At 41.9% G+C, this 13,804-nt stretch overlaps 1 protein-coding gene across 2 annotated transcripts; it reads left to right on the top strand.

Moving 5' to 3' along the window:
- Positions 1-790: 790 nt before the first annotated feature.
- Positions 791-11,250, top strand: saraf (store-operated calcium entry-associated regulatory factor). Of its 2 annotated transcripts, none has more exons than XM_046045710.1 (7): positions 791-1,159; positions 5,218-5,396; positions 6,354-6,552; positions 6,641-6,925; positions 7,101-7,251; positions 7,333-7,430; positions 10,646-11,250. In XM_046045710.1, the coding sequence occupies exons 1-7, from the start codon at positions 1,093-1,095 to the stop codon at positions 10,669-10,671; spliced, it is 1,005 nt and encodes a 334-aa protein (XP_045901666.1). In that variant the 5' UTR covers positions 791-1,092; the 3' UTR covers positions 10,672-11,250. The 2 variants fall into 2 exon arrangements, with proteins under 2 accessions (XP_045901666.1, XP_045901675.1); XM_046045719.1 differs by lacking the exon at positions 791-1,159 and adding an exon at positions 1,290-1,346.
- The last annotated feature ends 2,554 nt before the right edge of the window (positions 11,251-13,804 follow it).

Raw genomic sequence — 13,804 nt, 5'->3', positions numbered from 1 at the left:
TGCATGATTTAGAATAATAAGGTGAGAAATGGGTCTATTCTGAGTTCATCCTGCACTGCAGCAGCTAATAAAGTCCATTTAATCCCAAAAACGCTTTTCTTTTAGGCAGGCTGGAGCAGAAAACAACTCACCTTTCTCAAGTTGTACAGTAATGTCACATGTGTATGAAGGTGGATCAAACAAGCTAATCTTAAATGTCAAAGTAGAGAGGAGCCTAGTAGGCCTATTTATTTTCATTCATTACACAATATGAATAAGCTATGCAGACAGTTGTAAAGAAAGAACATCTTTTTCTTCTGTTCTCTACTTGTTATAGTTACACAGTATTAGGGGTGTGGGCTGTATTAAAAGTATCCACTGTTCTCCCATGCTCTAACACACAGTAACGATGAAATGTGTGCTGTTCTCACATTCTTCCTCTGTATGTACACATAAACAACAAGGCAGGGAAATATAAAAGGAATTTATTTTATTGTTTGTGTACATTATCGTTCAGTGTACATGCTCACATCTGAAACAAACTTTACGTGCTTGATAACTCTCCCACCCCGCAGACATCTACACACCAATACCGATTTATATTCATAGCGGCAAGTGCTATGTAACTCCACATAGGGGACACAGGAAGTGACATATAGCACCTTCGTGCGGCGTCGGAACCGCGTAGGAAATTCACAGCCGCACCGGCAGAGCTCCAGAATATGCAACTCGGCCGGCTCACACGCGGACGCGCTTACAAGTGCGAGGGCCCGCCCAACGCTGCTTGCAGCTTTAATTAATTTTTGTTCTCCAACATAATAGGTGGCGGTAATGCACCTTAACGCTGGTTGCCACCCGCCAGATAAAGAAGAAGAAGAAGAAGAAGTAGTGAGCCAGAGCCGAGTGAGCCATTACACTGCAGTCGTGGACGTCCTCCATTGGTTGGCGTGAGGAAAAACAGATGACGAAACACGGAAGTTAACATATGTTACTTTTCCAGTCGGGTTTAATGTAACGCAGAGTGAGCCGATTCCATTTTAACAACAACTTTGAAGTAATTGTTGAGAGAAACAACCACTGTCGGAATCTCTTGAGGGATTAAACGGCAAGGAAATGAAACGGTTTATTACCGTTGTGTTGCAGTTTTTCTTGGTGGGGCACACCAAAAGTTGGGATAGCGGTAGGTTTTGCTTCCTTGTGCTAGTTAACATTTTAATTTTTTGTTCGAGTTATGTTTTTTGTTGGCAGCCGCCATGTTTAGGAAACGGGCAAGCTCACATTATGATTACAGTATCGGTGAGCAGCGGTAGCCAAACTTCCGCTCACTGCCCTCCAACTTCCTATGCGAGTATTGAAACAAATTAAATGTATGTAATACTATCATTGCTTTTAAAATTTTTAATACAGCCTGCTTATTCAGACTCTGCAGGAATATCCATATGTCACATGGAGCTGCTAAAACTAATATTTAGCTACGTAGTTAATCTTGTTCTAGCTAGCACTGAGGGCCGTGTAACTTAGTATACTACTACCAATAAGAAAGTCTCATACATATCTTACCAATTCCATCTTACTATTTTTATCTTATGTATTTAAAGTATGATGTATTTATTTATTTTTATTTACTTGTGATAAGTGATGAGAGGCCTGTAGCTTCTACAAAGCCAGGTAATGGGCTTTTTCTTTGTGACGTCAGGTGTAGCCTCCAGATTAACCTGTACTATGAAAGGTGGACAGGTTTTACCTGACGTGTGCAGTCGTGATGATGCACACTGCTCTCTATCTCTGAAATGCTCTGAGCTGGTCCCCGTTTCAAAAAGCAGGATTGTGAAAATTCTGAGTATTTTGAGCCTGAGATGAAGGAAACACCGGGTTTTCTGTTTCAGAGAGCGAGATCAGATAAACCCTAGATCAGTAACTCCAGCAACTGATGCTGTAAACCTAATCTCCTCCCGAGGAGACACTAATGATGAAAAGTTGTGCTATCTGTGAGTTTTTTACATCCGAATTTTAAGCGTACTTTTGTCGCTAAAAAGACAAAAAAAAGAAATTGTGTTTCCATCAGCTGGTTTGGAGCGAATAAACCAGGCTACGGCAAGCATAGTTACGTCAGTAGTTGATGTTACACATGGCTGTAATAAACAAGTGTGTTTACAAGTGTGTATGGGTTCCAAACCAGAAACTAAACCAGTCACATGAACCTGATGGCCATTGAGCTTAGAAAAATGGAGAGAGGTCCTCAGAAATGTGTTTGACTGGGGCAAGTTGCTATCAGCCATGTCTCAACATGTTATGGGAATATCTGGTGTTATGCTGAGTTTTGCATGCCTTCTGAGAATTGCATGCATCTCCAAATAATGCTTGTAAATGCTATAATATCCTTTGTGGGGTTCATCAATGGGGATGAATGATTCAAAGTATATATTTTCTGAACGTTTAGAGTCGTTAATATTTTAGCATTTATTGAGATTACGCAAAAATATGTGGTGATAACCCCGTTTGATCAGTGTGCAGAGCAAAGTATCTGAAAAGGACCTTTAAGAGGTGAATGCATAATTCAGCAGAACAGATGATGGAGGCTACCTGCCGAGATTTGTATCCACCTCTTTTCTCAGCATAAATGAGCATTACCAGCCACGAGGTGCATGAAATTCTCGGCAGGCATGCAGAACTTAACCGGGCCGACAGCAGAAACGGCTGATCTGTCGTGAGTTACAAGTTCGCTACGTCAGAACTTATTCGGAGAAAGTGTTTCCATCTCCCATTTAGCACATTAACTCTTTTTTGACAAAGACAAAAACCACCTCAAGCGAACGTAAAAACTTGTTTGCGAAATTAAAGATTTTATTAGCCTTTGCCTTTCCATCAACCTTTTCTAAAGCGATACTTCAAAATGCTCATTAAAAAACGTTGATGGAAACACGGCTATTGATGATGCTCTGTTGTGAAGCTTGTGAGTTTTCGTGTAACAGCTTGTCTGTGGCATGGCGGTTCGATGCATCACCATTAAACAGGAAGTAGTAGTAACTTCACTGTACATGCTCATATCTCTACCAAATTTCACATGTTTGATAAGGGTCACAACCTGAACACATCTAAAAGGAAAAATTCACAAGTACTCTTAGCGCTACCTACTGGCATCAGATAGTGGAACTTCAACGAAGCAGCCCCCACGCCACATTTCACCTAGATGTACGAAATTTCTCGAGCACTTGTATCATCTCTTGCCATTTTGAATTAAATGGTCATTTTTGATATTTTACATGGTCTGAACTTTAACAAACTAGACCGTACTCTGTGATGTTATTTACAGAAGCCCAACAATTCGAAGCGCTTGACCAAATGCTGAGTTGGTCAGAATCCCACCATGACTCATTCTCCTGTAGCCCCCGACATCAATCACCCAGAACACAGTGGTGATAACAGTGGCGATCAGGGACAATCTTAAGTCGCGTTTTGACAAAAGTATAGGGGACTTTTAATTCCCCAGATCTCTTTTCAAGGAACTGAAAGGTTCCTTCAGCCCACTATTGTGTGCGTTTCTACCGTGGTGAAAAGACCTCCTAAGATTAGGCAAATTAACCAGCTGATGTAGGCTGTAGGCCTATACCGTACAAAGCGACGTACAGGCAAAATTATTAGTAACCGCGATACATGAGAAAAATTTATAAATCAACATCAGATTTGATTGGAATATAATGAAAAAGTATAGGCTGTGCTGGACCATTGAAACAGCTTGTTTGTGTATAGGAGTTGCCTATAATAAAGAGACACGTGAAGTTTAATAACAAACTGGATAAAGCCATCAGGTTCTTAAAAGAACTCTGGCACAGAGAAAGCAATACAAAAATAAAATTGCGACAGTTTGGAAGGTTATTAGAACATTTCCAGCCGACAGGAGCTGCACATTAGCTGTGACACTCATGTCTGTGGAACGTGATTTTTAATGAGCCTAATTACATGTTGTAATGTATAGTTACAACAACTTCGGACCCAGTATTTAGCGTAATTCCATCAACTGTAAGCTGTAAAAACACACTGCTTCACGCTAGCTGCTATTTCAGAGCAATACATTTAATGCCGACATACGATCTTAGGTGATATCGGCGAGACTTGTGTGGATATTTGACTGTTCATTGTGATTTATTGGTTTGCAAACAACGGTGGAAAGAGACAGTCGTTACAGTCGTTAGGACTACCCGAGGCCAAGACTGAACGACCATCGTTGGCATCTTCACCTGAGGCCAATAGGTTACGTTTGTTGAGTTTCCTGGGAAGTGATGAAAGGACAGCATTGTAAGTGAGGACCACCAGGTGCACATCTTAGACAGAGAAGATGGATGGTTTGAAAGAGGTGTCAAGGAAGCATCTACATTCGGGTTGAGAAGCCGTCATTGAACAGGGGAGGGGGTCTACGCCACCACTTATCCCCCACTTACAATACACTGAGGTTAAATAGCTGAGTTTCCCAACCAGTCAGTCAGAATTGAAGATGTCCCTTGGATGAGGAATGAAACGTCTTCCAGTATCTTCAACCAAGTCCAGTTGCCCTTGACTTTAACCTTCGTTGGATCAAAGCAACTATTTATATTCCACACCTGTTAACTTAGACGTTCACACAGTCTGAGGTTTTTAGTGTTCATGCATGTGGCAGCTGGATAATGTTTTAATTTCTTCCTGTCTGTCTGATATTATAGTTTGCACTGTTTATAAAATAAAAAACAGCGGCCCTTTCACGTTGGATGGCTGGATTAACGGGTTGATAACTAGCGTTGTGTGGCTGCTGAGCCTGATGGCGATTGTTAGTCGATCGGAAAAATATTTTGATGTAAAGGGCATTTTATGACCAACATTTAAACGTTCACACATTTGTTTAACAGCTACATTTATGAGCGGGACACATACAGTACTTGGATCTGAACAGAGGGATTTTCTTCAGGAGATGGGCCAACATGTTGGATGTGTTCCGCTTTGCATCCACATTTTTAGATGTTGGATTGCCATCTTCCAGAACATCACGTTCATTTTTGGATACAGAAAAGTAATCCCAACCTGGGGATTTAACTTTATTTTGTGTGGGAATTGAGATCTGTTGAGTTGCCTCTCTCTGACATTTCTCTACTCTGCTGGTTGCTGAGTCTGACAGTGCAATCCAGCAGGAAAGTACATGTGCATGTGTGAGTGAGATTCATTTATATTTTTTGTTTATTATTTTGTTTTTTTACCCCACCCCTGCAGACAGCGTGCTGCTGCGGGACGTCCAGGTGTTGAGTCTGTACAGGGATCGCTACACCACAGCGAGGCGCTCTAGCCCCGTACCGCAGCTCCAGTGTGTTGGAGGCTCAGCTGGCTGCCAGACCTACGTCCCAGAGGTGGTCCAGTGCCAGAACAAAGGTTGGGATGGAGTGGATGTACAGGTGAGGATGGAGGTAACGGTGGGCAGCTAGGACAGGACAGGGTTGATCTGAGCAGAGCTGCAGGTTTTGATTCATTTGCACATTATTTTCTTGATAAATCATTTTCTCTACAAAATATCACAACATAGTGATAAATGACCGTCACAACTTCCCAGAGTCCTCGCTCACTTTATCTGACATCTGTCTGAAACCCAAAAACCTACATTTTACAGTCACACAAGACGAAGAAAACCTTAAAGATTCACTTTTTAGAAGCACCTGTGTTTTAGTCTTTTTGCTTAAAAATGACTTAAATAATTGATTGATTATCAAAATAGTTGACTATTATTTTTTGCCAATCAGTAAATCGATCTTTTTGTTTCTAGTCCTGAGTAATACTGCTTGTATGATTGGTCAATGGACCTGTCCTGATGGTTCAACTTTGTGGTAAATGTCACACCCACCACAGAATCTTGAGGTCCCAGGTAGCAGTACCTCCAGCTTTGTCATGCATTCAGGCTGATGTATTGGTATCTGCACATGTCAGCCTGCAAGTAACAGGAGTTTTGAGGTCATGTAGAAATATTAGAGTCTGTCCAGCAGAGAGCACTGAGACTGTAAAGTGTCTGCCTAGTCACAACTCTATAAATATTCCAACATCTTTTTCCCACAAAAACAATTGGCTGTGTTTGCTGGTGGGGAACCAGTGAAGGATCTTGTTCTTGTTGCTGCACTAGTCACTTCAATTGCAGAGCGGGACTCACATCAGTCATAGCAGCCTGCTGCTGTTGCTAGTTTGGACTTTACTCTTTTTTTTTTTTTTTTTTTCTCAGTGCCTCAAGGTGTGGCTCTATTGACTATACCATGCATGTTATTCAAAATAAGCAAGCTCTCATCCCTGATGTGTTTGAACAAGCAAATAAGGTTTGGAATAATAGGATCTCCACCGGTTGTGATATTCCTATGTCCCCCTCACAGTGGGAGTGTAAGACTGATATGGATAACGCGTACCGATTTGGTCGCATTGAGGTGAGCTGTGAGGGCTACAGCCATCCTGCTGACGCCTACATACTAAAGGGCTCCTGTGGGCTGGAGTACACACTGGAACTGACTGAAGAGGGCCGGAGAAGGACTCAAGGCAGCTGGGGTTCCCAAGGTGGATTCAAGGGATTTGGAGGTAGGAGGATGGAAATGTGTGGAAATGTCTGTTCTTCACACGAGGACAAGATATTTGTATAATGTCTTTTTCTGTTTGTTCGTCTCAGGCTTTGCATCCAGTTTCTTCAGCAGTTTCTCTGGAAACAAGAATCAACATCACCAGCATTACCAGCAGAGCCGTCAGAGCTCGTTCCCATCAGGCAGCGAGGACTCTGGAGGCCTGCTGGTGCTCGCTGTACTACTGCTTCTAGCCTATGGTGTCTACAAGCTGTTCCTCAGTGGGAACACGGCCCAGTGGGGGCAGGAGGGCGGACACACTGGTTACCCAAGAGATAATCCCCATGGCTCCAATGCAGGACCCCCACCCCCAGGATTTAAACCTGACTTCACAGGTAGCTCATGCAGAATGCAGAGTGGTCAGAGCAACATTAGATTCTCCCTGGAAACACATCCTCCGAGAGATACCTCTCTTTGTTATGGAGGATGTCATGTTCCTTTCTCTTGTAGAAATAGTTGAAGGATGAATACCCTGCTGAAGCCTCTGATCTGTTCTTGGTTTGTGTTTAGGCTACCCTGGTGCCAATCCAGGCTACGGTTTCCACAGTGATTACACACATGGACAACAGTACCCAGGAGGCCGAGCTGCGCCCGGTGCAGGCGGAGGCTTCTGGACTGGCATGGGGACAGGAGGTGTGCTGGGATATCTTTTTGGCCAGAGGTTAGTAAAGAGATTAAGAGAGATACTGAGATAATCCCTCGCTGTTCCAGAGCCCTCAGGTTCATTGTGTTTGTTTTGCAGAAGCCAGCCCTACAACTACAACTCCTCCACTTACACTGACAGCAGACCCACTCCTGCTGGAGGCTCATCCTCTTCCTCTGGGACACGCACTGCTTCAGGTAGGAGACACTTCATCGACCTTTCACCACCGCTCACACCCAGCAGTTAACTGATTTGATATCGATGGAGGGTGGATATTTATAGGACGATGAGAGGCTGATGATGGTTGTTAATGGGGCGATATGAAAGTATGTACTGTACTGAGACCAAACAAATGTGTCAACTGAATTTTGATTGTGTATGCCATATAAGTACATACACTGTCACTTTAGTCATATCACTCACCCCTTATTTTGGGCTGTTTCACATTGACAAGATGTAAACTACTTTTGGCTAAAACCGTGTGCACTGAAAAGTTGAAAATTTACATGAGATTAGTCAATTGCACAAAATATCTCTGTGTGGAGTGGATGCTGAGCAGGGGGCCACACTAGGAGACCTCCCTTCACTACAGTGTGTCAGTGTACAGTGTCAATATGATGACATGATTATTGGCTCGCCAATGTCAATGAAAGAAAACCCTGTAACACAATGCTGGATGTACAACCAATCATCCACAAACTACACACAAACGCGTATGGAGACACATTGCATTCACAAAAGCAACAAGTAGACGTCTTATCAAGGGGCTTTATCTCTAGTTCTCTAATTACACGAGAACAGGTGTTCAGTGTATTCTGTGGTCTGATATACTGCAACCTTTTTTTCATACTTTATTCCATGCTTTATTCTAGGGGTCGAAACGGAATGTGGACGAAAATAAATAATGATAAATAAAATCAGGCTGTTTCAAGAAAGATGGACAAAGCAGTAGGCTGTTTTTGTGGAGTTTAATAGAAAAGCTACCTGTCTGATATGCAACAAATCAGTTACTGTTTTAAAGGAATATAATATCAAGCGTCTGGACTAAACAAGGAGTGCAACGAGAAGTAGGTACCAGGGAGACGACCACGCAGAGAGGAATTATATCTTAGCAAAGTCTTTTTCATAAAGCCAAGAAGGATGCTGAAACTGCAGTTGAAGCGCAAGTTATGTGGTGAGTGAATTAATCACCACTGAAGGCCTCAACTCGTCTTTTTTCCGCATTTTCCACCAGCGATCTGTTATCACGGCGCTTGGGGGCTTGTTAATGACGCAGCCTATCAAACCACCGAAACTAACACCTGCACCCTGTATTCAGCACTTTACCTGGTCTGTGCTTGTAAAACATCCACCGCAACTTGTAACGTCATTGCCTACCAAGTTTTTAACCGAGTGAAGTCTGTGCAAGGTAACACATGCACATACAAGCCCACCGCTATTCCCCCCCGCCCCGTGCGCGTACCCGATGCCATCGTCCATCCCGATGTTTCAATGTAGACATTGTCCTTATTGACTTGCAGTGTAACAGTGAACTAAAAACCACATTCAGGGAGGCACGGGGGAAAAGCAGATCTGATTGGACAGTTTCTGACACTTCCTGTATATCCATCCTTCCCAGAACTGTTCAAGTGTTCAGTCAGTTAATGTGCCTTTTAGGAAGCAAAGACTGTGTCAGATTGTTTTCTCAACTATGCTAAGCTATACTAAGTGAAAAGTACAGGGCCAGGCTCACTAACTGATGCCCATCTTGAAGCTGTAGCTACTCAGGGTTTCAACTGCAACCTCCATCAGAGCAAATGTGTTTCAGTTGTGTGCGAAGGAGCTCAAAGTAGGCCTATGATCCAACAAAGTATTCAGGGATTGCATTTGTTAGTTCATTGTTAAACTGAAGTATAAAACTGATGTTTGCATTCTCTTTGTTAAGTATGATGCACAGTTTGCAAGATTTGAGTTCATTTGTGGCTGAGTGTGTACTTCACCAATGTGATTTACTTAAGTACATTCCTCAGTTACATGTACTTGAGAATGGACTACATTTGAGTACTTTTTGATTTCAATACAATTATCAGGCAGCTTTAATTTACAATTTATTTCAGAAAAACACATGAAAATGTTCCAAATATGTTTGTAATGGTACTACAATAAGTACATTTTGAGAATATTGCGCTTTCATGGAGTAATTTAATGCTGCCAATGTACCAAAGTGGCTTCAGTGATTTGAGTTTGAGACCCCTGCTTTATTCTGATGGCTGTTACCAAATGGTTCCATGGTATTTAGAGAGGGTCACACATTTTGATAGTTTGGATGCATTTCTGTGCTGGTTTAGCTGCTCCTGAACCAACCAAGCAGCAGGGCGTGCCAGACATCATCATCATCTGTCAACAGGAACCACACATACATAACAACATTACGTCATCAGGACATCCGAGCTTTTCACATTTCACATGTCACATTTCGTTAGCTGACCAATCCCAGCCTGAATGGGGCGGAATGTTAAAAAAGGTTTGATGTGCCACAGCAGACTTTGCAGGGTTAGCACTTTTAGAGGATTTAATTCATGAAACAAGCCACAAAAATGAATCTGCTTTGGAACTGGAATTAATATTATAACGAATAAAGTAACATTATATAATCAATATGTTCAAATTATACTAACAGGAGAACATCACATTTTTATTTAATGTTATAATATTAAACTAATACACTCATTTCTACTAGTTCCCCCTCCAGGTTGTGGATAGAGCCTCCTCAGGGGACAGATGTAGATTTAACCAGAGCCACGGTGCCATTGTGCGAATATGTGCTCCTTCTAGCAACCTCCCTCTGAGAGCAACACATTCTCTTTGTTCTGTTTTAAGGAAGTTATTGTTATAAATATTGTTTAGTAATTCTGTTTCCATGAAGTCTTGTGGGTTGGGTGCAGGGGTGGAAATTAACTTTTTGGCTCACCTGCCAATGGAGTCCCAGTAGTAAAAGAAAATCCTCCGGCCAAAATAATAACTTTTTATGTCATGTATACATTTGTTTCAGTACTTTTAATTGATACAATAAAGTATTCTGTTGAATACAAACTTAAAGAATATGCCAGATTAAAAGTTTAAGAAAAATTATTTTATTGTGTAAATTTACTCAAGACATAAGAGTAAATTGTTTTATAAAGTGTGTGTGTGTGTGTGTGTGTGTGTGTGTGTGTGTGTTAAAAAATAAAAATATATAAAAAATATTTAAATAAATAAATGAAACAGTAACGTGTGTGTGTATATATTAATAGACAAACATTAAAAAAATAATTGATTAAAAATAAAAAAAAAGAAATCAGTATCAAATGTAAAAACAAAACAATTACTTCCTTAGCAGTGACATGCTGTATGTACAGCGGGCAGTTTGTATGACAGTTTGTTTGTTTGTCAGGTTTTGGAGGAACCAAGAGAAGATAAGCTGTGGAGGTGGACAGATTCTCTACAATGGATGAAACTGGTGCGGTGAGAACAGATGAGCTGCCGGCGTAAGCATCATAAGAGGAGATGAACTTGTCCAAAAGAAATGCTACTTGCTACTCAGCTCTCTGTTCCTCTAGAGGTGTCTTTGATGTCAGCTACTCACAGTGAACATGTAGTTTGCACCTTTTGCATTCACAAAAAAAAGACAGATGTGCATAAAATAATCTCTTGTCCGGCTCTGTGCTGCATCATAGTAACTGCAGTGAACAGAGTCATGACTGAAATGATTTTGGTAAATCAGTGAAGTCAGGGAAACACATGGTTTTTGTACATGAGTCTCATCAGTGCTATATTTGCCCTTACCTGCTGGCCCTCATACCTTTTGCATTATATTTCAGTGAATAAACTCTGTTTACATGTGTGTGGCATGGTGAACCTTATTATGTGTTATAGAAACTTTTAAGAATTTTCAACTTAAGCAACATTATGTAAGATGTGTTTGGCGCCCCTACTATTTCAGTGTAATCCACAGCTGTTCTAAATAAAGACAGCTGCATCTCTTTTTGCTCATGTCAATGAGTAATAGTCTCTCTTTTTCTTTTCCTTGTTTCCTCCAACACGTCTCTTTTTTGGCCTCTTCACAGCCTCTGCCATGAAAACAGAGCTAGCTTCTTCCAAGGAACTGACTGAATTGTACATTCTATACTTTCTGTTTGTTATATCTAGCTTGCTAAAGTGTTGTGTTTTTTCGTAGTATAAAATTGCAATTTCTTGCCATCTATAATAGCAACATCAGTTGTCAACTTTGTCAACGTTGATGAGTAAAATAATAGGTTTCGTCCAGAATGTTCAAGTGTTTGCTGGTCACACTAAAGGTGTAGAGGAAGGAGAGAAGGGAGGGGAAAAAAGGTTTTCCCAGGTGGTTTCCTATCCAGGTAGCAACCAGGCCAGACCCTGCTGAGCATTGGTGTCATTTACACCGAGGACGCTGGGGACATGTCCCCACCACTTTCTGAAATGGCTGATTTTGTCCCCACCACTATTTTAAAGCATAATTAGATTTTTTTTTAAGCATTCTGAAATATAGCTTGCAGTAAAATAACAAATGAAAATGCCTTTAGAAAGATTTATTTGTACATTAACAAACCATGCAATGCAATTAAAATATTGAAGAAAAAAATGTGCATTGTCCAAAAAAAGTAACTTAAGCTAAAGAAAAACAAGCTTCTGACTATAAAATGACCAAAAAACGTGAAATTTAACAACCTCTTGACACAGTTTCTTTTTTGCCAAGTTTCCGTTCTCTCCCTGTGAACATGCCAAAAGAGGAGGAAAGACCATGTCATGCCTGCATGTGTGCTGACTCAGCAGGAATGATATTGCATGAGAAAAATTGATCTCCAGGAGAAACGGATCTGGAAGCAACACAGAATGTCTGAGAGCTGCATTCTGTAGATTAGATTTATATTTTGAAATGTCAGCTGCCAACTGAATTCTGTGCTTCCTTAAATAAAATCATTTCCACCATAAATTGGTACAGAAACATTCACCAGAATGCAGGAAATGAAGTGTTGGTAATTGATTACCCAGCTACATATCTTGCTGTTTTTGGTAATATAATGATTGATGTTACTCCGAGTGAATAACCACTTCACTACTTCCTCAGCTTAGCTCAGGGTAGTGTCCAGCTGGGCTGAAGCAGCCTTTCCATCGGGCACTAATTTATTGTTTTGCCTTTATTATTTTTGGAAGTACAATCCTGGGCGGAGACGGCGTTCTCCGACGGGGGCTGGCGTTTCAGGGTTTCGACCGCTGATGTACTGCCTGTAAGTTGCCTCGAGCCCGGCACGCTTCTGAAGATAGATAGGTAAGTTTGGTGAGGCAGGTGCTGAGGAAGTTTGCTCCGTGGAGGGAGGCTGTCTGCCTGTCAGAGGATTAATATCAAGCATTAATGTTATCTTATTCAGCATAGGGATATTGTGTGTATTTTACTTGTTGTGGCCATGGCAGCTTTTGAGTTGAATACTTTTGTGTCCAGTCCAGATTTAAATCAGTTGGATAGATGCAAGAAAACTGAACTCCATGCCATTGCTAACTATTATGACATTTCTGTGTCCACTTCACTAGTGAAAGCTGAGCTAAAAGCTGTAGTTTTGGATGGACTTATCAGTAAGGGAGTCATCACATTACCGGGAACTGTACGCAATCCTGACCCAGAGCTGAGTATTTGGGGGGACCGTGTTGGTAATGGGACTCCTGCTGGTCAACAAGGGGTACCGCTAGAGAAGCCAGTAACTATGCCCCATTTTGTGCCATTTTCAGTCGAGTCATCCCCTGGTTCTAAGCAGGATGGCCGGCTAAAAGTTTGTTTGTTGCAGCTTCAGATAGAGAGGGAAGAGAGAGAGAGAGACTTCCACTGGGGAACTGTCTGCCTGAGCGTACTGCTGTGTATCTGGGTGAACAAAAAATTACTACTTTACAGCAGGCCGCCATTTTCGCAGACGAATTTGCACTTCTGCACAAGGCCACCTTCACTAGGCGCGATGTTTCTTCGCGAGTAGGGTTTCAAAAGACTGAGCAGCCGGTGCGTCCCCCACTCAAAAGGCCGACAGAGTCTGTTTCTTTTGTCGCAAGCCTGGACATCTGGTTGCTGACTGCAGAGCTTGGAAGAGGGAGCAACCTAGTCCAAATCAAAAGCAACCAAAGGGTGTGGGGTGTGATTAGAACATCTCCCCGACCCCAGGGGCTAGAGCTTGAGATGCGTGAGACAGCTGACGACTGCTTTAAACCTTTTATCTTTGACGGTTTTGTCTCTCTGACAGGGAAAGCGGCAGACCAGCGACAAAGCCTGTTTGCAGTCACTAATCCTGTCTGGCATTCTCCCTGTGGATGACCGTTCTGATGTGAGTGCCATAGTGAGGGGTATCGAAATGGGTTTAGTACCAGCCCCACTGCACCAGATCTATGTCCATTCCGATCTGGTAAATGGTTTCTTTACGGTGGGTGTACGTGCAGAGTTTCCGATAGAGGGCATTGAGGTAATCATGGGGAATGATATTGCTGGGGGCAAGGTGTTTCCTGTCCCTAAGGTGGTCAGCAATCCTATCCCTGAATCTGAGCAGGATGAGTT

This window comes from Micropterus dolomieu, linkage group LG01 (assembly GCF_021292245.1).
Source record: "Micropterus dolomieu isolate WLL.071019.BEF.003 ecotype Adirondacks linkage group LG01, ASM2129224v1, whole genome shotgun sequence".
NCBI lineage: Eukaryota > Metazoa > Chordata > Actinopteri > Centrarchiformes > Centrarchidae > Micropterus > Micropterus dolomieu.
Note: the sequence above shows the minus strand (reverse complement) of the source record. Positions and strands in the feature narration are given on the sequence as shown.

What these genes read in the sequence shown, in the direction of transcription:
- saraf (XM_046045710.1), top strand. Translation starts at nt 1,093, where the DNA reads ATGAAACGGTTTATTACCGTTGTGTTGCAGTTTTTCTTGGTGGGGCAC. An exon ending in TGGATTCAAGGGATTTGGAG is followed by an intron (nt 6,553 to 6,640) that starts GTAGGAGGATGG and finishes TGTTCGTCTCAG; the next exon opens with GCTTTGCATCCAGTTTCTTC. An exon ending in TGGGACACGCACTGCTTCAG is followed by an intron (nt 7,431 to 10,645) that starts GTAGGAGACACT and finishes TTTGTTTGTCAG; the next exon opens with GTTTTGGAGGAACCAAGAGA.